The sequence below is a fragment of the Rhinolophus sinicus genome, chromosome 1 (assembly GCF_057876585.1).
Source record: "Rhinolophus sinicus isolate RSI-liver-muscle chromosome 1, RSI-T2T, whole genome shotgun sequence".
In the NCBI taxonomy this organism is placed as follows: domain Eukaryota; kingdom Metazoa; phylum Chordata; class Mammalia; order Chiroptera; family Rhinolophidae; genus Rhinolophus; species Rhinolophus sinicus.
Genome location: NC_142501.1, coordinates 141,852,381 through 141,878,434, shown reverse-complemented (window position 1 = coordinate 141,878,434; position 26,054 = coordinate 141,852,381). Strand labels below are relative to the sequence as shown.

The 26,054-nt window shown below is 34.4% G+C and overlaps 1 protein-coding gene across 3 annotated transcripts in view; it reads right to left on the bottom strand.

Annotated features, from left to right (window-relative positions):
• PDS5A (PDS5 cohesin associated factor A) overlaps positions 1-26,054 on the bottom strand; it is a 111,110-nt gene that overhangs the window by 24,447 nt on the left and 60,609 nt on the right. For all 3 annotated transcript variants that reach the window (XM_019751955.3, XM_088790083.1, XM_019751956.3), the window contains exons 18-26: positions 19,017-19,122; positions 16,701-16,861; positions 13,122-13,245; positions 12,148-12,306; positions 9,105-9,173; positions 7,848-7,984; positions 5,142-5,265; positions 4,794-4,998; positions 4,178-4,292 (exon numbers count right to left, since the gene is read on the bottom strand). In XM_019751955.3, coding sequence (XP_019607514.1) covers positions 4,178-4,292; positions 4,794-4,998; positions 5,142-5,265; positions 7,848-7,984; positions 9,105-9,173; positions 12,148-12,306; positions 13,122-13,245; positions 16,701-16,861; positions 19,017-19,122 — 1,200 coding nt within the window. The remainder of the gene's footprint in view (positions 1-4,177; positions 4,293-4,793; positions 4,999-5,141; positions 5,266-7,847; positions 7,985-9,104; positions 9,174-12,147; positions 12,307-13,121; positions 13,246-16,700; positions 16,862-19,016; positions 19,123-26,054) is intronic.

Below are 26,054 nucleotides of genomic sequence, written 5' to 3'. Positions count from 1 at the left end.
CTCTGGTGGCCGGAGGGGTTTGTGTTCCTTGATCCCATGGGACTGTGACAACAGGAGGGACAGTTCTTGGCAGGCTACTATCCCCAGGACACTGCACAGTAGACTGAGGCACAAACCCCAGTCTTTCTGTGAAGGAGGCCACTTTGGTTGTCCTGGAGCTTCAGACTGAAGGGCAGGCTTCAGGTTGGGCACCCATTTAGTGGCCTACAGAGCTGCTCTCAAGGAACGTAGTCTGTGGATGCCAGCTTGGCACTCTCCTCCTGCCTTGCTCCAGCTCGCTGGTATCTCCCAGAAAGGAGCTTGTACATGCCTGGAGCCCTGATTTTGCAACTGCTGCCCAGAGGACACCTCCAAATTGCCTGGCTCTGGTGGGGCTCATGCTTGCGACCTCTCAGGACTGTACATAATCGCGTATTTTTAAAAGCTGCTGCCCAAGGGTTTGGATCCCAGTCAGCCTGAATCTAGGTGCTGAGATCCTCCCCCTTGGGTCACTGACAGGTCTCGACACATCCTCAACTACTGAGAGCTATTAAAAATATAATAGGCTGCTTGGACAAGCACAAAGGTTTGAGACATGACCAAGAGCTGGGGCAGGGCTGAACAAAAAGGTTCAATTCCTTCAGGAGGTCACTCCTTCAAGACTGGAAACGGTGGTTGTTTCATTTAATGCATAGTGGTTCCCTGAAAATAAGACCTAGCCAGACAATCAGCTCTAATGTGTCTTTTGGAGCAAAAATTAATATAAGACCCAGTCTTATAAGACTGGGTATAATATAATGTAATATAACACTGGGTATAATATAATATAATATAATATCGGGTCTTATATTAATTTTTGCTCCAAAAGACGCATTAGAACTGATTGTCTGGCTAGGTCTTATTTTTGGGGGAACACAGTAGAAACCAAGACAGAGAGCCAAGCAAAATGAAGAAACAGAGTACTACATAACTAATGAAAGAACTTGGTAAAACCTCAGGAAAAAAACCTTTAATGAAATGGAGGTAAGTAGTTTACCTGAGAAAAGTGCAAAATAATGGTCAAAAAATGCTCACCGATCTGGGAAAGGAATGAATAAACGGAGTGAGAACTCAATTAAGTGATGGAAAATCTTAGAAAGTACCAAACAGAAGTCACAGAGCTAAAAAATACAATAACAAAACTGAAAAATACACAAGAGGGTTTCAACATGAAGCAGAAGGACCAGTCAACTTGAAGACAGGCAGTGGAAGACCTAATCAGAGCAGCAAAAAGAAAAAAAAGAAAAAAAATTAAATTAAAAAAGTGACGACAGCTTAAGGGACATATGGGACACATTAAACAGACTAACATTCACACCATAAGCCTCCCAGAAGAAGACAAAAGAGGCAGAAATCTTATATTAAGAAATAATGGCTGAAAATTTCCCTAAGGTGGGGAAGGAAAAAACAAATCCAGATCTAGGAAGCCCAGGGAGTTCCAAATAATATGAAACCAGAGAGACCCACACTAAGACACATTATAATGAAAACTTAACAGGTAAAGACAAGGAGAAAATATTAAAGCAGCAAGAGAAAAATAAAGACAACCTGTTACGTATAAGGGAACCCCCCCGCCCCATAACACTGTGAGCAGGTTTTTCAATATAAACTTTAGAGGCCAAAAGGGAGTGACACAATATATTCAAAGTGCTAAAAGAAAAACAAACAAAATAAAAAACAAAAAAAAATCCTTCCAACCAAGAATACTCTACTGTCAAAGTTATTTAGAGTTAAAGGATTAAGTTTTCCTGAGAAGCAAAAGCTAAAAGAGTTCATCACACTCAACTGGCCTTACAAGAAATGTTAAAGGAACTTCTCTAAGCTGAAAAGAAAGGGTGCTAATCAGTAACAAGAGCACATATGAAAGAATAATTCTCACTAGAAAAGTAAACTCATAGTAAAGGTAGTAGATTATTTATAAAACTAGAATGAAGGTTAAAAGACAAAAGTTGTAAAAATAACTATGATTACAATAATTAGTTAAGGAACATACAAGATAAAAAGATGAAAAATGTGCTATCAAAAACATAAAATGGGAGCAGGGGAGTAAAAACGTTGAGCTTTAGGATAAGATCAAACTTAAGTCATCAACTTAAAATACTGTTATAAGTATTGTTATACTTACAAACCACATACTGTTATAAACCACTAAAGAAAGTCATCAAACCATAAAGCAAGAGAGCAAAAGAAGGGAACAGAGAGGAACATCTCAGCTGGCAAACAACAAAATGACAATAAACACATATACCTATCAATAATTACTGAATAAAAGGACTGAATTCTCCAATCAAAAGACAGAGAATGGCTGAGTGGATGAAAAAATAAGACCCATCCATCTATATGCTGCCTACAAGAGACATACTTTAGATGTAAGGACACATACAGATTCAAAGTAAAGGGATGGAAAAAGACATTCCATGCAAATGGAAACCAAAAGAAAGCTGGAGTAGCTATATTTATATCAGACAAACAGAAGAGTGTTACATAATGATAGTCAATTCAACAAGATGATGTAACATTGGTAAATATTTATGCACCCAACATAGGAGTACCTAAACATATAAAGCAAATATTAACAGACTTAAAGGGAGAAATAGATAGCAATACTTAACAGCATGGGACTTGAACATACCCTGGCACCTGAAGTAGAGGCTGGTCTTGTGGGACTGAGCCCTGTACCTGTGGAATCTGATTCTAACTCTGGGTTAATAGTGTTAGAATTGAGTTGACTTGTCAGGCAACCTGCTGGTGTCCAAGAATTGCTTGATGGTGTGGGAAAGCCGACACCGACACCGACACCGACACCGACACCAACACACACACACACAGGGTCCAGGAACCCTTTTCAGTCACACAGCTGGGACTAGAACCTATGACTCCTGAAACATAATTCTGCAGCTCCTTAAAACATGTATCAAGTAAAACTCTAAAAATTTTTTAAATGTAGGCTTATTTTCAAGCATTTGAAATACTGTAGTTCCCCTTATCCATGGAGGATGTGTTCCAAGACCCCCGCAGTGGATGCCTAAAACCTTAGATAGTACTGAATCCTATATACTATACTTTTTTTTTTCTATATATACATACTTAGGATATAAAGTTTAATTTATAAATTAGGCACTAAAAGATTAACAGTAACTGATAAAAAATAAAAAATTGCACAAAAGAATGATTCATGTCCTGGGCAGGATGGTATGAGATTTCATCACACTACTCAGAATGGTGTGCAACTGTTTATTTACGAATATATTATGAATTGTTTATTTCTGGAATTTTCCATTTAATATTTTCAGGCCATAGTTGACCATGGGTAACTGAAAACATGGAACATAGGTAAGGGGAGACTACTGTATAAAAACAGTATCACTGAACTAATGTGTTGGAAGCAACAACAATGGAATGACAAGTCTTCAAAATGTAAGGATCTTACAGTTTGATGCTTAACAGTAATGTTGGATAAGACCTAACATCTTTCCCAATTGTTAAGATTTTGACACAATTTCAGTGACTAAAGCTAGTTAAGAGGCAAAGATAAATGTTGATTATAACCTTAAATAAGATTAGGAATGAAATTTAATGTCCCACATAGAAAAATCATGATACTTCAAATATGAACTGCAGATACTATTATAATTGAGGAGTGCAAAGCAAAAGCACAGCAATGGGAAAGAAAGTAAATACTGCTTTAAAGTTTCTTGGAGGTCATTTGTAGACAATGCCTGGCTATCTCTTACCCTTTTACCCTGCATCATATACAAAGTTCTATTTCATATAAACAACACTTCTTGAACATGTGTTTTGCAGTTGTTTACTTGCCTGTATTTCCATTAGAGACAAATCTGTGACTAGTGTAACAAATCTAATTTTGTATTACCATAGTCCTGCCATGGAATATTTTGTGTGTGCACAGATATTTTTAGGCATTATCTTTTAAGGTTGAAAGTAGTTTAGGTTTAAAGAGAGAAATTTTTACTACATGGCTTTCTAAATTGTCAAACTGAAGTAACTGAAGCCCACATTAATACAAACAGTAAAACTCACACACAAAAAAAATCATAAAAGGGTTTTTATTCTAATGGGAGTAATAAGAGGACAAAAATTAGAATTTTTTAAACAGTAAAAATAATTTTAAGAGTTCTTGAAAATCAACATGACTTACTCTTTAATATCACGAAGCTGATCAACATCTTGTGATCTTGTAAAATCTGGATCATGTGCTAACAGGTGAATCATGTATGGAACTACGTATTCAGGCAACAGTGATAATAATTTCTCTAAAGTGAAAACATTATTATTAACACAGTAACAATAGTTTTTATAAAATCCCTCTCTAGTTTTGCATTTTAACCACTTCAGTTTCCATTTTTCCCCCTTGGTTATTTTAAACTAGAGGCAATACAATACCTAATACTGAAACACTTCTATTTCTATTTTAAAGGCTATTAAAGCCAAAAAAATAACTTAAGATTACACAGAGGGTCCTTGGAAAAGCTAGAATAATTCTTTACTTGCTGACATCTAAGAAAAGTGTTCTAATCAAGACATACTACTGATCCCATAAGAAAAATGCAGTTTCCTCAGTTCATGCATTATAAACAGGACTCAGAAACCAGAATTTTAGATTTTAAGTACATCATAACTACAGTGACAACACTCTATAAAAAATCCCAGTGTTGTTATAAACTACAATAAAAATATGTGAAATACCACCCCCATCCCCAACTGATATATTGACAAGATATATTTGCACACTGGAAACTTTCAAAGTTACTTACCAGTAGCCATAGGGTTCTGTTTAATGTACTCCCTGCGTATACTGATATTTTTCAGTAAACACTGTCGTGCATGTGCTCTTCTCTCCTTCACAGGATCTTTGGCACACAAGGCAAAGATCGCCATGTATTCCAATGGGAGAAGTAACTTCACAAGTGCCTTATGCAGCTTCTGAGCAAATATCTGCCTTACTTGGTAGCACTCATCCTACAGCAGCACAAAACCAAACATATTTAAATATAATCCCTTTTGTGTACATATCCATACAGTAAATGGATCTATAGCAATAGAAAATAAATGTATTTAACTTTGAAGGCCAAGTAATTGACAAAAACAAGATTGTTACTTACATTAATAACAAGTGCACAGAGTTGAAACTGTTCTGGGGTTATAATTTCATGGTAACAAGGTTCCTGAGCAAGCTTCATTATGGCACTACCAGCAGCTAATCGCAAGCGAGACATATCAGATTTACTATAAACAAACAAAAAAGAAATAAACATTTCCTATAACCATTATCATTCATAAAAGTGCTCTGATCCCTTTTTGAGTGTTAAGGTATTTAGCATAATTTATGCTTATAATGACATAATGTACAAATATAGGAAAACTTTCAGTCCTTAATTCAACACAGGGGAAAAGGCTCAAATCATTGTGCCTATCTGATAATAAACTTACCTGCCTTCATTTTTAGCTATCCTCTAGCTTAGATCCTCCACCACAGCCAAGAAACTCTGCTTATGATAACCACACTAACTGCAACGTTGGGAAGAACCATTTACATTAGGAACTATATTCCTAATTTTTAAGAGGAATACACATTCATTGTAGAGAACTTGATTGAAAAAAAAAACCCCAAATTAAAAATCACCTATCATTTGAAATCTATTTCCTAAAATTTTTAAATGCATATGCGTGTGCGCACATACACGTAATAGAAATCTAGCTTAAGCCTGCATGTCTGATGAAATGGAGGGTATCAGACAAATATCTTAAAGTATATGGTGATGAGAGCCAGTGTCTATCTCAGGTACTGATGTGAGGCAGACTTTCTTTTGCACCATGAAGGTTTTAAAGGGAACCTAGGAAGTCCATGCACTCCCATCCCTACCCAGTGGACTTTTATTACCTAAATGGTAAAATGTGACACTGAATGGGATGAAAGGACAGTCTTCTTCCTTCAACTTCTATGTGGAACATAGCATGGCTTTGATATTTTGAAGACTTTAGGAAATGTGGAAAGCTGGCCTGAATCCTGAGGGACTATTATTTAGCATACTAGAGGAGAAAACAGGGCACTCTTGGATAACAGGATTGTCTAAGTGAACACTGGTAACAATGAGGGGTACCAATGGCTCTGCTTCTAAGGCAAACGATTCAGGAATTAAATAGCTACTATTTGAGTGCTTAACTCTCTGCCAGGGAGCATGTGAAACACTTCACAGGCTTTATCTCATTTAGTTTTTCTCTATAAGAGGAGGAAACTGAGGCTTAGAAGTGATTTAGACAGGTTCACACAGCTAGTAAATGGAGTGTAGAGCTGTATAATTTTCTGATTCTATAGCCCAAGTTATACCATGGGATATATAATATCTAATTATGATCTGCCTAGTATTTCATGTTATATGTGTATTCCATAATTAACCATTCTATTTTTTGTGATGATAAAAAATGCTGGAAAGAACATGTTTATGTATATATATTTTTGAATGATTCTTTTATTACTTCATGAATATAAAGCAGAGTCAAGGGATAACATTTTTAAGGACCTAGATACAAAATGTCAAATTGTCCTGCCAACACTGTGCCCATTTATATTCATAGGAGTAATGAGGGAATCCATTTCCCTGATCCCATGGAGCAACAATTGCTTTAAAAATATATATATTTTTTGCTGATTTGATACACAAGACATATCACTTAAGTTTAAATTGTATTTATTATATTTAGTGATGTTACACATTTTTTAAAGGTAAACTAATAATAAGTATGTAGTTTTCATCTCTGTTGGGATCCTGCCTATTTATCACTGATATTTAAGAGCTCATTTTATTAAGCCTTTGCTTGGCACTATACAGTTTCCCCAAATTTAAAACATCTCATCCCTAACTCAGCTCTAATCTTCAGGGTGTTCATACAAAGCAATCCTTGGCTTATTCTATGATAAAAAATATTTTTTCATGGTTTTATTCAGTTTATCAAAGCATTCAGCATTGCTATTGTAATTGCTCATTTCCTGTCTCTTCCACAAGAATGCATACTCCTCAGAGAGATTTTTGTATGTTTAAAAAGCATAGTGGTACTTGATATGACAGTGCTCCATAAATATTGAATGCATAAATAAACAATAAAATCTGTCCTCTAACACAAATTTTAAAGTAGGAATGCATCACAAGTAGAATTCTTTAGTTATTTCTGTTGTTGCTTCCGAATCCTAGTAAATCAAGAAGCTGAAAGACGAATCATGAACACTTTGGCTTTTATTTTCATCTTAAAAAGAACAAAAAGAAGAGATAGTGATCTCACAGATTTGAAGACAGCAAATGTGTAGAAATGGAAACAAATTTAGTTTGCATTTGTTGAACCTTGTATAGTCTGCAAGCCACAGGAGGATGCAACTTTTTCTTATTGGAACCTCTACTGAAATTTTTATTCCTTTCATGGGTACCAAGACACTCCATGTCTTTAATTATTATAGTACAGGGTAAGTTCCTTGAAGGCAGGAACTGAATCTCAATTGTTTTGGCTACCATGGTTTTCATAGTGTTTTGCAAAGAGTAATCCAACAATTATTTGCTTAATTGAACCAAATGCTGAAGCTAACTGTAACATTACTATAGTGATTATGACTAAAAATTTATTGGAAAAAGTTGTCTTTAGGAGTGAATAAAAAATATACCATCTTTACTGAGATATAAACCCCAAGTGAATACGTAAGATTACATTTCAAAGTACATGGTACAATTAAAACATTCAATATTAATTAGGTAAATAATTCCTAGATTAAGCTCTACCAACACTGAGCTAAAAAAATCGGAAAGGAAGAAAAATCTCACCTGATTCTCTTTTGCTCTGTCAGGTCACCCTCACTAACCAACATCGCAGATAATAACCGAAGAGTTGAATTGGCAGATTTAGACTGGTTGTTTTTCATACCCAACAGCCACCTTACCAGAAGTTTAATTGCCTGTACCTATAAAATATTAACATGCTAAAAAAAGAAAGCAACTTAAAATTCCAATTAAAGGGAAGATTAATTTATGTTATAATTGGATCAGTGGGATTACTTAATTGCCAGCAGACATGTCTTATTAAACAAGTCTGTAGGATAGTAACAATAAGAATATTTATTTTGTTTAATCTGTACCAGGCACTCTACCCAGGGCTGTACATGTATTTATTTAATCTCCCAAGCAACTCTATGAAGGAAGTATTCTTATTTCCACCAAAAAGGCTATTCAGACATATTATTATAATAGACAGCTTGCCCAAGGTCTGGCTCCTGAACTCAGGCTTTTCACAGTTGCCCAAGATTTTCAAACTATTTGAAGATACATTGTTTAAAAATAACTGTTTACGCTACTGATGATATTGATTAAAAATAAGTATTTAGATAGACTAATATTTTTTGCAGTACTGAAAAACTATTTTGACGAAACCATCAAGTATGATTCAGTGTCACTTAACGTTCTGATAAAAAAACCTAGGAGATTCCATATTTGTGGTCTAATTACTTCGAGGTTTACACTCAAGATTGTTATCAATATATGTGTGAAAGAACTACCAAAAGGATCTAGGTATTATTTACTGTATTTATTGACAACCTGAAAAAGGAATTGATGGAATATATGATGACTATGAAGCTACACAAGGGAAACAGATTATTAAGATGATAATGAAGAAGTATAGTTTTAAATCCCAAAGACTACTTCAAAAATTAGCTTTCTGAGGTACAATTTACATCCATCGTAAGTTACCAATTCGATGACAGCCATCTGTTTTGCCAAGGTAATATTCATATTCTTGTAGATACATATGGTGGTGAGACTAGACCTGACATGCTTCTGAGCATCAACATTCCGCAAACAAATTTCGGTGTAAAACAGCCTCACTGAAACTGTTTTAGTAGACAGGAGGGGCTACACAAGAGGCAGACAGTAACTCAATGACAACTACAATTTCTTTGAGAAACACATAACTTTTGATTTAAAAATAAAGTACCTCATTTAAAAATGATTACAAGGTTAAAAAAAGGTTATTTATGAATGTTCGTTATTTCAACATAAAAATTATCAAGGCCTGCACAAATTTACCTTTGCTAGTACTTCAGGGGAAACCTCTTCATCTGGAGACCATAATTTTCCATTCTTCTCACCTGTTGACTACAGTCAATTGAATAAATTTAACTTTTAGAAAGAATTTAAAAGTTTTGCTTATTAAGTTTTTCATGCTGAACAATGCAGTGCTATGCTATAGCAAAGGCACCAAGCGGAGCTTGGAAAAGAACAAAGTTGCAGGACTCAAATTTCCTGATTTTCAGGCTTACTACAGATCTACAGTCACCATGACAGTGTTGTTGATACTGACTTAAGTCTAGACATAGAGACCAATGTAATGAAATAGTGAACCCAGAAAAGCCTCACATACATGGTCAACTGATTTTTAAAAAGGGTGATAAGATCAATTATTGAAGAAAGAAGAGTGTCTTCAACAAATGGTGCTAGAAAACCTATATATCCATAAGCAAAAGAATGAAGCTGAACCATTACCCTGTTTCATATACAAAAATTAACTAAAAATGGATCAAAGGCCTTAAGAGCTAAAACTATAAAACTCTCAGAAGATATAGGGGAAAATCATCATCTTGGATTTAGCAAACATCTGACAAGGGTTTAATATTCATAATATATAAAGAATTCTTACAACTCAACAATGACAAACAACCCAATTAAAAGTGGGCAAAGAACTTTGAATATCCAAAGAAAATAAACAAATGGCCAATAAGCATATTAAAAAAAATCCTCAACATCATTAGTCTTTAGGGAAACAAATAAAAAACACAAAATACTATTTCACACCTACTAAGATGGCTATTATAAAAAAACTGGAAGAGAGTAAGTGTTGGCAAAGATGTACTGGAACTGGAAGCCTTGTGCATTGCTGTTGGGAATGTAAAACGGTACAGCTGCTGTGGAAAAGTATGGCGATCTCTCAAAAAGCTGGAACACAGAAGGACCATGTGGCCTAGCAATTCCACTCTTAGGTATATACCTCAAATACCTGGGATGCCAAAAAAATGTATACAAGTGGTCACTTTGGTCAATGGTGCTAAAGCAGCAGTTCGCCATAATCAGAAGTGTCTGGACGCTGATGGTAACCACTTTGAGCACCTCTTGTAATTACAGAAGTCAAACGTGACTTTTATTCATCTTTTGTTATTGGTATATATTGAGTATTACAATTTTAAGTTTTTGCCTTTATTAAAACGTGTATACATTTTTTTGGCACCCTCTGTATTTGAAAACAGGAACTCAAATGTTCATATCAGCATTATTCACAATAGTCAATAAAAGGAAAAAACCTAAGTGTCCATTGACAGATGAATAAACAAAATATAGGCTATACATACAATGGATTTATTATTCTGGTATAAAGTTCTGATACATACTATAATACAAACTTGAAACCATTATGCTCAGTGAAATAAGCCAGACACAAAATGACAAATATTGTATGATAAGAGGTATATAGAATAGGTAAATTCATATGGCCAGAAAGTAGAACAGAAATTACCAGGGGCTGGGGGGAAGAGCCAATGGGGGTTATTGGTGAATGAATAGAGTTTCTGTCTGATATGATAAAGTTCTGATGGTTACACAATAATGTGGGTACACATTTTGGGCCATTTTGGAAGAGTTACTTGGCTTTCCGAGGTATCTCCCATGTACACAGGAAGTACATGTTATCAAACTTCTGTTTTTTTTGAAAACAAATCAAATCAAAACATCAAACAACAAAAAGAACAAGAATGTGAGTGAATATTACATAGGTGAATTGTACACTTATAAATGGTAAAAATGGCAAAGTTTATTTTATGTATATTTTAACACACACACAAAACCATCACAAATAGATCCCATCAACAACCAAGTCATCACCTAAGGGGTGTCTCAAATTTCACATTTGTTGCCAGCCACATCTATCAATATCGGTGCAAAGAACAGCACAAAAGGGTGGAAGTAAGAGTGAGACTTTGGCTATGTTTTTCCCTCCTTGTTTATTACATCCAAACTAGGGAAGGGAAAAGAGGAGGGAGTGCACTGGCAAGTGTCTTTAAGTTAGGATATTTAGGGCTGAAGGACTACTGGACTATTTGGAAAGATCAGGTAAATTGAGTAAGTTAACACGGTATTGAAAGTCATCCACAAAGATCCAGCAAATAAGACTGGTTTGTGTCTTCATTCAATAACTCTTTAATTTAGGTCCATTTGGTAAAGTAGTGATTCTTTAAAAAAATTTCTTTTTAATTAGTTTCAGGTGTACAAAGCAATAGACATTTACACCCCTCACAAAGTGATAACTCCCCTCCCCCAAGCTACTACCCCTCTGACATCTTATATAACTGTTACAATACCACTGACTATCTCCCTTATTCTATATTCCACCCCCCATGACTATACACACACACACACACACACACACACACACACACACACACACACGCATATATAGAGTTTCTGTCTGATATATAAATAATGAAATAATGTTCTCATAGTTGACATACGATATTATTCTACTTCAGCTTCAGTTATACAGTGCATTGGTCATGTATCTTAAAGTAGTGATTCTTAAGCAGAGGTGTGTTTGGGCTCCAACCCAGAGCTAATAAATCAGCATATGTATGCACACGTGCACACACACACACAAAATCAGTAAAAAAGAATACATGAATCTAGTGCCAAAAGTGCAATGTAATTATTTTTCAAAATGCTAGTCAAATACAATTCCACTTTCATTTTAAACGATGTTTCATAAAACAAAATTCTAGCACTCAACTGTTCTTCAAATGTTTATGATAATAACATTCAACTTATATTTTTTACTTTATAATTCATCCATCTCATGCTCTCACTTTTTTCTTTCTTAAATGTTAATTTCTAGTAATAGCTACACGGAAATCAGGATGTCATTTAGAAATTAAGTAAATAAATAAAAATGGAAAACAGACAATAAGGAAATAAAGATAAAAGGGAAAGAGAATTATATAGAGACAAGCAGAAATGTTGTTTTTGTGATCAAGATATAGATAACAGTCTTAATCTCATGATTCTAAATTTAATTAAATGGGAAACTTACCCTGTCATTCATTAGCAGATCTTTCACAATAAAATTTGCTACTACAGATTTCATTGGGGAAGCAAATTGATCTGGTGCTAACATAGAAATGTGGCCCAATGAAACTAACGGTGTTATAAGTTGTTCTGGTACATCAGCATTCAGACTCCTACTGAGTGGCTATAAAAACAAAACAATAAAAATTACCAGTTTGTTTTATAAATATCTAGACATTCTACAGAAACAGTAAATGTTCCTGAGTCCTCCTGAATTTATCATGTGCAAACACATCTGTTTTAATGATATGCTCAAAGTAACTTCAGCCGTATTAGACACTTCTTATTCACCTACTAAAATTAACAAGATTGAAGAATGCAGAAAAAAACAAACTAAAAAAGCCCAAGTAAAAGGTAGAAGTAAAAACAAGAATATTTCTGCATCATCAAATCAGCATTATTTTCAAACCATCTACAACAACAGATTTGTTATGTTGATGGATTTTTTTATCCTATGGGGACATTTTAAATAATCATAAACCATAAAAAATGAGTTCACTGGGTTTTGTTCCTACTGTATCCAATTTATGGTAATAGGAATACCTTTCTAGTAGTGGAATCAGGCAAGAATCATACATTAGGAAAAGCAAATGGGACTAATTTTCAGGTAGGGGTTGTCAGGCACTTTAAACTTGGTCGTTCAAAATCATCTATTAATACTTTCTGAGGATAAATGGATCACTGGACCAATAAAGCTTAAATTAAGTAAAATGTTTTACACAAGCACACACAAAACATCCTTCCATATGTACTATTTGAACATATAATCGGATCTAAAGGAGGGGAATAGAGTGCTAAATAAAACAGAGTCCCTGCTCCCATGGACTTTATATTCTAGGGTGGGATAAAAAGATAAAAAAATCCTACCTTCTATATTCATCAAACCACAGACCATAAAAATAAAAACCAACATAAACATACCCTCTATATTATATATACCTCAAAAATCTGTGCAAGCTGGACTTCTTTATTTGTGAATATGGCATGTATACAGTGAACAGCCTGTTTTGCTTGGTGTGGAGTACCTCTCTTTGCTTTCTGATGTAAAATGGGAATTAAGGTCCTGTAAAAAATAATATTATAGTTAAAAAACAAAAAGCCTATAAACCACAAGTAGTTATTTTGGTTGCTTCCTACATCCTCTCCCATTAACTACCGCATTTTTTCCATGTATAATGTGCAGTTTTTTAGCCCAAATTTGTGAGGGAAATATAAGGATGCGCATTATACACGGGTAGTACTATTTCCGTATCTATATAAATGTTTTTCATTATTTTATTTATGCTTATGAGTTAAAAGTGTAACTCTAGAAATCAGTAATGATATCCATACGCAAAAGAACAGCCTGGAATATGACAGTTTTGTTGAACATACGACGAACTTGCAAGGACAAAGAGTTCTTGGCCTTCTATGATATGTAGATACCGTGAATTTGTTACTGGTACATAAAATTTCTTGTACCTTTTCTTGTGTTTTATAATTATTTGTTATACAAAATTCCTTGTACCATAATGTTAAAAAAAACAAATGCTAAAATTCCTTTACAATACAAAAAACAAGTACCTAAATGTAAACAAATAAAAATTTGAATTAAAAAATTAAAACAAAAGATTTTCATTTGGGCCCAAAACGTGGGTGTGCATTATACACAGCAGCGCATCATATATGGCAAAATACGCAATTTGGAAGTATGCTGCTAGAGAAGGCTCTCTTAAAAATTATCAGATCTATTGAAAGATTTAAAGCTCCTCTTCCGTCCCCAAGTATAATTCAAGAAATACAATGTTTCAAGAAAAAGGCCACTTTAGGAAATAATTTTTTTTTAAATTGGGGAATATGGGGAACAGCGTGTTTTTCCAGGGGCCATCAGCTCCAAGTTGTTGTCCTTCAATCTAGTTGTGAAGGGTGTAGCTCAGCTTCAAGTCCAGTTGCCATTTTCAATCTTAGTTGCAGGGGGCACAGCCCACAATTCCATGCAGGAATCGAACCAGCAACCTTGCTGTTGAGAGCTCACACTCTTACCAACTGAGCCACCCAACCACCCCCAATAATTTTTGTTTTAAAGCCATCTTGTGAATATGGAGAAATAAACAATCCACCCGTAATTTGTAATCTAAAACTTCCCCATCCATATTTTTACATTTACCTTCTAAGTAGATAGTCTTAATTTTTCACTTCCTTTCCACAATCCCCTTTAGTTATTTTAAAGCAGCCATGGAAAAAAGTATCAAAAGGCCAAATTTTACTAAAAAGCTGAAATGCTCATACCAGTGAAAGAAAGTATGCAAAGATATAGACACATATATATTGGTAGAAGAGTAATAAAAATACCTAACAATTATTAAATAATCATGTCAAGCATGGTTCTAAGTATTTTTACATAAATGAATTCAATTAATCTTCACAGTCACTTAGAGGACAATTATCACAATCATTAGAGATGAAAAAGAACTAAAGCACAAAAGTATTCATTTAAGCTTCTTAAGGTGACAGAGCTAGGAAACGGTGGAGTTGCAATTTGAAGATAAGCATTTCTGTTCCCAAATCCATGCACTTAATGTCCATACTTATTCATTCCACATGGGAAAATATTAAGTGGGATAAAGAAAGCAGCATGTTTGTATCAACCTCAAATAGACAGGCACACACATCAAGCAGACAGACAAAACATTTACAGAAAAAAATATAAAATGTTAATAGTGACTGTTTTGTCTGTATTGTCTAAAGTTTCAGCTTTTTACAGTGAACATATAAGTATTTTTCTAATCAGAAGAAAATCTATAAGGCAAAATAAAAATTTAAGGAAAGCTACTTGTCGTACATTTAATGGAGTGATCCTATTTTACAAACTATAAGGTCAGTGGTATTAAATGCAGTGCTAACAAAGGGTCCAATTATGACAATGGGCGGCTAGATATTAAAGAGCAATATCCCACACTCCGTGTCATGCACCTCAGTCAAAAAACTGGAACATATGCCAATCAGTGTAAGCCTGATCTGCTATGTATGAATATGCCACATTTCTTTCCATGCAAGTATAGGATTTCCACGCCCAAACAGCCTATTGACAAAGCACTGTTTAAGTCTTTCTTTCACAAACTCATTTACCACAGTAACAGCTCTTGTAAATAACACCAGTAACAAAGGAAGATACCGTGTTGATCAAATTGTTGTTAAATGTATTACTAATTCTTCTTAGCCTAATGAAATGATGATACATAAATCAACTTCAATCTTTCTCCTTTTTTACTAGTGTTATAATCCAATGATGCCATCAAGGGTTTTTATTGAGGTCTACGGTGTTGTGCTTCACTGCTTTTCAGTGATTCTCTCCCTCCTTCCCCATTAGTCTTAAGAACAAGAGATTTTATTCCTTGTGTCCAAAGTTAATTCTTCTGCCTACAACCATTTTTCACTGGTTCCTTTGGAATAATTCCTTTACGAGTAAATCTTTTACCTCAAGAAAAAAAAATGTATAGGTTTTCCTACCTTGCAAAACTAACTAGAAACTTTATCCTACTGTGTCAATGATTTTTGCTATAATGTACAAATATGACAATTATCATCTCTAGACAATAAACTCCTTGAGAGCAGGGACTGTGGTAATTCTCTTATACTAGCTAGTACAGCACTTACAATGAAGAGAATGTACAATAAGTATTAAATTATTTCTCAAATTTAACTACTAGCTCATCAACTTAATACAAACTTTAGTAGGAGTCATGAGTCTTCTTGTCCTATGATTACCCTGGGAGAAAAACTGGTTTGATTTGGATATACCTCAAATTACTTGCATATACCCTGAACCTCTGATTCGACAGCTATCAACAACGTGTTCTTCCTCCAAACAACATCTCCCACATCTTATTTATAAATATAAATTCTCAGCACAAGTTTGATCCTAGGACAACCTCTTTAAGATGCCAAAGTGAAAATACCAAAATGTACATAATTCTTATGAGAGGGGAGGTAATCCAGAGGAAAAGATTAAAACAATAAAAGCACCACTGCCAACAACCAAGAAATAAGAAGTATTTCATTAAGTCCACTACTTGATTATCCCATTCTTTGGTGGGATATGAAAGTAATAGCTATTGAATTTATAACCCATTTGGAGAGGAAAAGATGGACATACACAGATTAAAAGATATATTAATCAGAGATTCCAAATTCTGTGATAACTCTTGATTAATAATAGTATTTTAAAAATCATTTTGTTATAAACAAGTTTCAATTTGTTCTTCTGCCTATATCCTAATGGTAGGGAAGGAGTAAAGCAGGAAAAGATGAAACAAAGAATACAGAAAAGTAGCTTCTATGCCACTGAATTTCCAAAGTGCATCATTATTTTTTAAAATGTGCTTCAAATAGATAGATAAAATAGTTATATTAAAAAAAGTTGCTTCTGGACAAAAGGTGTCTTTCTTCTCCCCTGTCTTCCTATGTGAAAGGGAAACAATGATCCTATGGCTCCCACTCATAGAAAACGTTTGTGCACTATGAGAAAAATTTACTCACGATCGTATCTGGGGTAGGTCCGTTTCTATTTTGTGGCCTGTATTTCGAAAAATTTGTATAGCAGCTTCTGCTACCTTGTCATCTTCCATTCTGAGGCACTGTAACAGGGACTCATATGTCTCTGCAGAGTGGAACGAGGTAGGATGTGTGAAAGACAGAACCTAGAGGAACAGATACAGCTTTATAAATACAGATAATACTTTAATCCATTAAAAGAAGAGAATTATTTACTATTAAAAATATAATTTAAAATCATAGGTTGCATATGCTAACTACACACAACAAAGATTTTTATCTAGTAGCCTGTCTTGCAGTTAGGTGAGGCTAATGAGATACTGACAGAAATACCGTGCAGTATATTCCTTAAGACAGTTGATATACAGCCCTTGCCCTACTTCCTTCTTAACCTCTTGAACTATTCTGATACTGGGAATTCAGAAAATGTTCCTTTTTTATGGTGTGTGTTATTGTGATGTGAACAAAATGTGAACACAAAGCTTTATTTCATTGGCAAAAAGATACTCTGTAAGGAAATATTTTATGTGAAATTCATCACAAAAAGTTCATTCATCATAACTATAAATAAAGAAACCGTTACTGTGGACTTATTTTCCTTTTTAAGGAGGGCACAGCTCACAGTGGCCCACACGGGGATCGAACCAGCAACCTTGGTGTTATCAGCACCACGCTCTAACCAACTGAGCTAACTGGCCACCCCAATATTGTGAACTTTTAATCATGATTACAAACATATAAATAATTGGTCCCTTATTTATTATGACATAAGTCCCAGCCTATCTGTAAGGAATTTAAAGCAAGTTAGATATAACATGTCTACAAAATTAACCTTCCACAAAGCAGAAACCATTTAGTTAGCCTAATATTGGAAATAAGGGTTAAAAGTTGAGAGGGGGAATGGAGTATATAGTTTTCATTAACTTATTCAATAAGCATTTACTTAATGGGCTATACAGTGGAGAGATTGTCCCATTTGGTGAAGTTTACAGTGATAATATTTAGTTATAAGGTTTTAATTCTTTACAGGAAAATGGAGAATTAAATTTGAAACACTAAATCAAACCTAATAAAAACGTTTACCTTAAAGGTGATTTCATTCTTAAAACTATTTAAAAATATAACCCCATTATTAAAAATATAATTAATTAGGGAGGCAGGATGACTCAGTTGGTTAGAGCGCCGAGCTCTGAACAACAGGGTTGCCAGTTCAATTCCCACATGGGCCAGTGAGCTGCACCCTCCACAACTAGATTGAAGACAACAAGCCACCGCTGAGCTTCTGGAGAGGTGGCTGGATGGCTCAGTTACAAGGTTACCGGTTCAATTCCCGCATGGGATGTTGGGCTGCGCCCCCTGCAACTAAGATTGAAAACGGCTACTGGACTTGGAGCTGAGCGACCCTGGAGAAACACACAGTTTCCCAATATTCCCCCCGCCAAATAAGTAATTAATTAATTAATTAAAATATTTTGCATAAAGCATCATATCAATTCTTTCCATGAAATGATATTTAAGACCACTCCAATTCAATCCATCACACTCTTTTCTATCTAACATTCACTGCGCTGATTTGTCTCTTCTCCTTTAGTTTATATGTTGTAGTGGTCTAAACGTCTCTTTGCCTACAATTTCTCCTCCTCTTTATTCCATCCAATGAAAGTTCTATCAAATGCTGTATCACATTAAAAACAAGGTTAAAAGGCCCAATAGTACCTTTCTGGCCCAGTGGTACTCCACAATCTGGAACCAACCTCGTCTCCCATTACTTTCCAATCACTCCCTTTATCTAACAAGACTAGATTCCCAATGATCCCTAAAATATGCCCAGAATTATTCTTTGATGATGCTGTGTTTCTCCTAGATAAACCATATCTTGTTCAAAGTCTTGCCTGACCTGTCTCTTACTAATTGCTCAATTATCTGACTTCTTTGGCATCTATTAAAATTACCAATTGTTCAAAAATTCCCTGATCAGACAGATGCTGTCATATAATTCCTATGAGCAAGTTCTTTGAAAAGTAACACCAACCAGATCATTTAGCACATATTGTTACGAGAACAGCAGGCATGCAAACGATCAATGCAACAGCAAAAACGAAAAACCATTGTGTTATAACGTAAAATAATTAGATTGTTATAATGTAAAAAACAACACATTATTTTTATAAAATGATTTCTACCAAAAATTTAAAGCTTTTGAATAGTTTCCAATGAAATAAAACCTGACTCTTGTGTATCCTTAAAGAAATTTAATTTATGACCACTGAAATGCTTGAGACAAAACTATTTCAAAAATACCTTAAGAAGTTCAAGTCCGGAACGAATAGCTGTATCTGGACTTACACCCTCCTCTTCATCATCTGCTGTACCCTCTATTGATTTGTTCATCAGTTTTACTAGTGCACTATTAAAATAAGAAAATTTAAATTAGTAACACTACTAGATTGGTAACTGTATCCTATTTGCATTGTGGCAGAACATACACAGAATCTAAACATCAGATTCAAATAAGTTTCTGAGGGAAAGTTATTTTGTGGCTTTTAAAACTTTGCTCTCTGCTTGACAGCTGAGATTATTTTTAGTTTATCTCCCTCCCCCACTCCCAAACACAATGTATAATAATAACTCTACTAGAAAACAATGAAACTAAAATTAAATGACACACGTCAGAAATATATTTATATAAGCAATTTAATATTAATTTCCATATGTAAAGGGAATTTCTTACAATTTTAAGAAAACCAGTAAGATGGTAGTAGCTAAATGGACAAAAGACAATTAACCCAAAGCAAAAAACAAAGGAATTAAATTAATCACTGGTAATTAATTATTAATCAGTAATTTCATTCTAAAATTTGTGGAAAGCAGTTCATCAGAAGCATCAGGTTATATTCATAAACAAATTCATCAATTAAAAATTATTTAATTGTCCAATATAATTGTCCAAATTATTTAATTGTTAGGTATATTTGATTAGTTTTTCAAATATACCTAACCACCACAAAAATGGAATATCATCTGGTCAATAACAATCAGACTATGTAGCAACATAGTACTCTTTTAAGTAAAAGCTGATGTGATTTTTGGTTTTGAGACTGTTTCCTTATCAGTAAACCAAAGAAAATACTGCCTCATTTTGAGGACATTAAATTATTTCAGCAAATGGCTTGGTACATAGTAAATATTCAACAAATGGAAGTTAATCATAAAAGAAAGGTTTAGGTTTAATATTTTCCTTTGGTGTTATTATTAATAAAGTACAAAATATATATAAGATGCATAGATTTTGAAATTTAAACCACATCACAAGAATAATTTTAAAACTTCGATATCTTCAAGTGATACAAAAACATTTTTTTTTTAAAACAAATTGGATGTGTGTGTGTATTTATCCATTCACCAACTGATGGACAGTGTGTTTTTACTACTTTTTGCCTATTATGATAATGTTGCTATAAACATTCATATGTAGGTTTTGTATAGACATTTTTATTTTTCTTGGGCATGTATTTATAAGAACAGAATTGCTGGGTCACATGGTAATTCTATGTTTAACTTTTTGAGGAATTGCCAAACTGTTTGTCAATGCTGCTCCACCATTTTACATTCCTACCAGCAATATACGAGGGTTCTAATCACTGCAGCTCATCTGTCTTTTTGATTATAGCCACAAAAAACTGCCCAATGTCCCTTCTGTGGTCAATCCCTTTTCCCAAGCTGGCAATCACTGACCTGGTTTATGTCATTATAATTTTACCTTTTCCAAATTTAATATATTTTGGGTCTGACATCTTTTATAAATGATGAAATGCTTTTGGAATTCCACCATGTTCTTCACTGTAATTTGAATTTGTATTTTCTTAATGAGTAATAATGGTGATTGTCTTTTCTTATGCTTATTTACTATTTGTACATCTTATTAGGCAAAGTGTTCAAATCTTTTGCTTTAAATTATTTGTCTTTTTCTTAAAGATTTTTATTAAAATAAATATAACATACAATATTATATTAGTTTCAGGTATACACCACAGTTATTCAACAATTAAATACCTAAAGAAGTGATCACCAGATAAGTCCAGAAACTATCTGATACTGTACCATGCTACCACAATTCCCTACGCTGTACATTACATCCCCACGATGTATTTATTTTATACCTAAAAATCTGAATCTCTTATTTCCCTTCACTTTTCCCTCCCTTTTTAAATTTTACAATTAAAAATTACATTCAATATTATTTTACATTAATTTCAGGTGTACAACATAGTGGCTAGACATTTATATAATTTACAGTGATCCCCCCGATTAGTCTAGTGCCCAACTGACACTACATGTAGTTATTACAATATTATTGACTATATTCTCTATGTTGTACCTTATATCTCCATAACTATTTTGTAACCACCAATCTGTACTTCTTAATCCCTTCTTCTCCTTTTCACTCTACCTAGCAACCCCCTCCCGCCTTTCACCCCAATAAATCTAGTACCCACCTAATATCATACATAGTTATTACAATATTACTGACTCTATTCCTTATGCTATACCCTACATCCTCATGACTACTGTGTAACAACCAATTTGTACTTCTTGATCCTTTCCCCTTTTTCACCCACCCCCATAACCCCTCTCCTATCTGGCAACCATCAAAATGTCTGTGTCTATGACTTTGTTTCTGTTTTGTTTATTTTGTTCTTTAGATTCCACATATAAGGGAACTCACAGTGCATCTGTCTTTCTCTGTCTGACATACTCCACTCAGATTCATCCATACCATCACAGATGACAAGAACCCATTCCTTTCTATGGCCAAGCAATATTCCATTGTATATTTGTACCACCTACTCTCTATCCATCCATCCACGGACTAGCAAATCAATACAACAATACATCATGATCATGTGGAGTTCATTCCAGGGGCACAAGAACAGCTGAACACACTCAAATTGATCAACGTGATACACAACATAAACATAAGATAAAAATCATCTGATTATATCAATAGATGCAGAAGAAGCATTTGACAAGATACAACATCCATTTAGGATTAAAACACTTAATAAAATGGGTACAGAAGGAAAGAACCTCAACATAGAAAAGGCCATATGTGACAAAACCTCAGCTAATATCATACTTTATGGTGAAAAACTGAAAGCTTTCCCTCTAAAATCAGGAACAAGACAGAGTTGCCCCGTCACCACTGTTACTCAACATAGTGTTGGAAGTCCTCACCGGAGCAATCAGGCAAGAGAAAGAAAGAAAAGGCATCCAAATTAGGAATAAAGAAGTCAAACTGTGACTGTTTGCAGATGACATGATTCTTTATATAGAAAACCCTAAAGACGCCACCAAAAAGCTATCAGAAACAATAAACAAATACAGTCAAGTTGCCAGATACATAATTAATGTACAAAAATCCACTGTATTCCTATGCTAACAATGAAATTTCAGAAACAGAAATGGAAAAAACAATTCCTTTTGCAATTGTATCAAAAAGAATACAATACCTAGGAATAAACTTAACAAAGGATGTGAAGGACGTATACACTGAAAACTGTAAGACATTCTTAAAATAAATTGAAACACAAAGAAATAGAAAGACATTCCGTGCTCATGGATTGGAAGAATCAACATAGTTAAAATAGCCATATTACCCAAACCAATACACAGATTTCATGTAATCCCCATCAAAATTCCAATGTCATTTTTTAAAGAAATAGAACAACCACAACAAAATCATCAGATTTGTATGGAATCACAAAAGACCCTGAATAGCCAAAGCAATCCTAAGAAAAAAGAACAAGGTTGGAGGTATCACACTCCCTGACTTTAGCTTGTACTACCAAGTGACAATAATCAAAGCAGCATAGTACTGGCAGAAAAACAGACATACAGACCAATTGAATAGAACTGAGAACCCAGAAATAAACCCACATACATATGGACAGATAATTTTTGACAAAGGAGCCAAAAACATACAACAGAGAAAAGAAAGCCTCTTCAATAAATGGTGCTGGGGAAATTGAAAATCCACATGTAAAAGAATGAAACTAGGCTGCTGTCACGATATACCAAAATTAACTCAAAATGGATCAAAGATCTAAACATAAGACCTGAAACAATAAACTGCATAGAAAAAAACATAGGTACTAAACTTATAGGCCTTGGGTGCAAAGAGGATTTTATGAATTTGACTTCCAAGGCAAGGGAAGTAAAGGCAGAAATAAATGAATGGGACTACAGTGTTTCCCTGAAAATAAGACCTAGCCAGACCATTGGCTCTAATGGAACAAAAATTAATATAAGACCCAGTTTTATATTATATACGACCCAGTATTTTATTATATTAATTATATTATATTATATATGACCCGGTTTTATATTATATTAAAATAAGACTGGGTCTTATATTAATTTTTGCTCCAAAAGATGCATTAGAGCTGATGGTTTGGCTAGGTCTTATTTTTGGGGAAACACGGTATATCAAATTACAAGGTTCTGCACAGTAAATGAAACCATCAACAAAACAAAGAGGCAATCAACCAAATGGGAGAAGATATTTCAAACAACGCCTCCCAGAAGGAGCTAATATCCAAAATATATAAAGAATTCATACAACTCAACAACAAAAAACCCAAACAATCCAATTAAAAAATGGGCAGAGGACCTGAACAGACACTTCTCCCAAGAAGACATACAAACAGCCAACAGATATATGAAAAAATGCTCAACTTCACTAGGTAATAAGGAAATGCAAATTAAAACGACAATGAGGTATCACTTCACTTCTGTTAGAATGGCTATCATCAATAAGACAAATAACTAGTGTTGGAGAGGCTGTGGAGAAAAAGGAACCCTCATACACTGTTGGTAGGAATGTAAACTGGGGCAGCCACTACCGAAAACAGTATGGAGGGTCCTCAAGAACTTAAGAATAGAATTATCATATGACCCAGCAATCCCTCTCCTGGGTATCTATCCCCCAAAATATGAAAACATTTATCCATGAAGATATATGTCCCCCAATGTTGACAACTGCCTTATTCATGGTGGCCAAGACATGGAAAACAACCAAAGTGTCCTTCGATAGATGACTGGATAAAGATGTGGTACATATACACAATGGAATACTACTCTGCTATAAGAAAAGATGAAATACTGCCATTTGCAACAACATGGATGGATTTTGAGGTGATTATGCTAAGTGACATAAATCAGACAGAAAAAGTTGAGAACCATACGACTTCACTCATATGTGGGATATAAAACTGAAACAACAAAGGAACAAGATAAACAAAGAAACAAAAACTCACAGACACAGGCAAGTTTAGTTCAGAGAGCAAGGGGAAAGAGGGGGTGGTGGAAAAGGGATCAAATATACGGTGACAAAATAAGAACTGACTCTAGGTGATGAACACACAGTGCAATATATAGATGACGAATTTCAGAAATGTACACTTGAAACGTATATAATTTTACTAAGCAATGTCACCCCAATAAATTCAATAAAAAATTTTAATCTATAAAAACAAAAGACCTTTTTACATGCTTACTCCCTATCTATCATCTCATTTTTCTCCTTTACTTTTATAGCTAGTCTGTGTCCCCACATCCCAATATATCTCCTAAAGCAGAGTTTAGAGATGTATGACAAGAGATTTAGCCCCTTGATTTTCACAGACCTCAAGGTTGCCAAGTGGGATCTAGTGGGCTCATAGTGAGCTAGGCCACTCACCTCCAGGACTTGAGCAGTCTTCACTGCTCAAATGTTATCATTTGCTCTGTATACCATGATGTGGATGCTGGGAAGAACTATCCCATGCGCTTCTTAATCAATGGTAAACTGGATTTGCCCTTGCTACCCTGAAAAAACTATTCTGGTTATTGTATGAGTTTCTTTCCTTTTTCTAAGTCCAATGGATGCTTTTATTACCTGTTTTACTTCTGGGTGTATCTGACCCTCTCCACTTTTTAGTCCCTCTTTGGCATTTGTGATATCACCCTTTCCTAATTCGCCACTTTTGACTATGCATCCCTAAAAAAAATTTTTTTTTTTTAATTTTATGGAATTCCTTATCTTCTGTCAGCCTTTTAATTGTTAATTTTCCTCAGGATTCAATCCTCAAGCTTTTCTTAACTTTTACCTTCTCCCCTAGGTTTCAAACATTATTACAATCACTACTTCATTTTCATGTTCATTTTCAACCACATTTTCAGACAAAAAACTAGCATAGCATACAAGTCTTGGAGGTAGGGGGGTATTTAAGAGGACTTTCTACTATCCTCAATCCTTCATCCCAAATCCTTCGTTATGGTTGAAGTACAGGCAGTTTTCTAAGTATTTCTTGATCCTTTTACTTTTGTTTTTTTGTGTCTGCCATTTTTCCTTCCTAGAATAGCTAGCTACTAACATTTGTTAAGCATTTACTATGGGTGAGGCACTTACTATGTGCTGAGTGTTTTACATATCCGTATGTTATTTAATCCTCTCACCAACTTCAGTGTCTAGTAATTATTATTGCCTTTATTTTAAAGATAAAGAAATTAAAGCTTAGAGTATCTTAAATTATCTACCCAAGACCACAGGCTAGTGGTTTAGACTGCTATTCCCCAGCAATCTTCACCTGGCTACTCTCTGTAATTCCTACATATCTTTCACTACCCATTATATGTACCATGTATTTCAGGCAATCCCCTAAACAAATCCATTCCCAGTTACCCAATGTACTTTACCAATCACTCTGTTAAATGTATGTTAAATAAATACACTAACCCTCTATTTGCAATTTAATATTCCTTGAAGATATGGTTGCATAAAAGAAATACTGCAAGACATATATTTCTCATTAAAATTTATAAATTGGAATTTTGCATAAAATAGTGTCTTAGAAATCCTAACCATAGTCAATTACTCTGAGCCCAAATAACCCATAATACTACTGAAAAAAAACTGAGGTTTTGGTCTTTTAAGACTGGAGCTAAATATTAGCTTATTCTAATTTACTGAAGTAATAAAACCCTGTGAGGCCTCATGAAGACAAACAGCAAAGGTTTCCTGACACCATTATATGTCTCTTTCAAAATCAATATGCAAAGGCAAAAATGCCTGTGTCTATTGTATCCTTGATTTACCTCACTGAAATCAAATGGTATAAATAAAGGACATTGACATTGAAATGATAAATCTAGGTTTAAGTTACGATTTTTGCCATGACCCAACTGTGAACTTTCGCAAAACCTTAGTTTTATTATTTGCAAATAAGGAACTTAAAGGATAAGAAAATCTTAGAAAGAAAAAAAGTAGACAAATATCTCTACTATGGGCTGAACTGCATA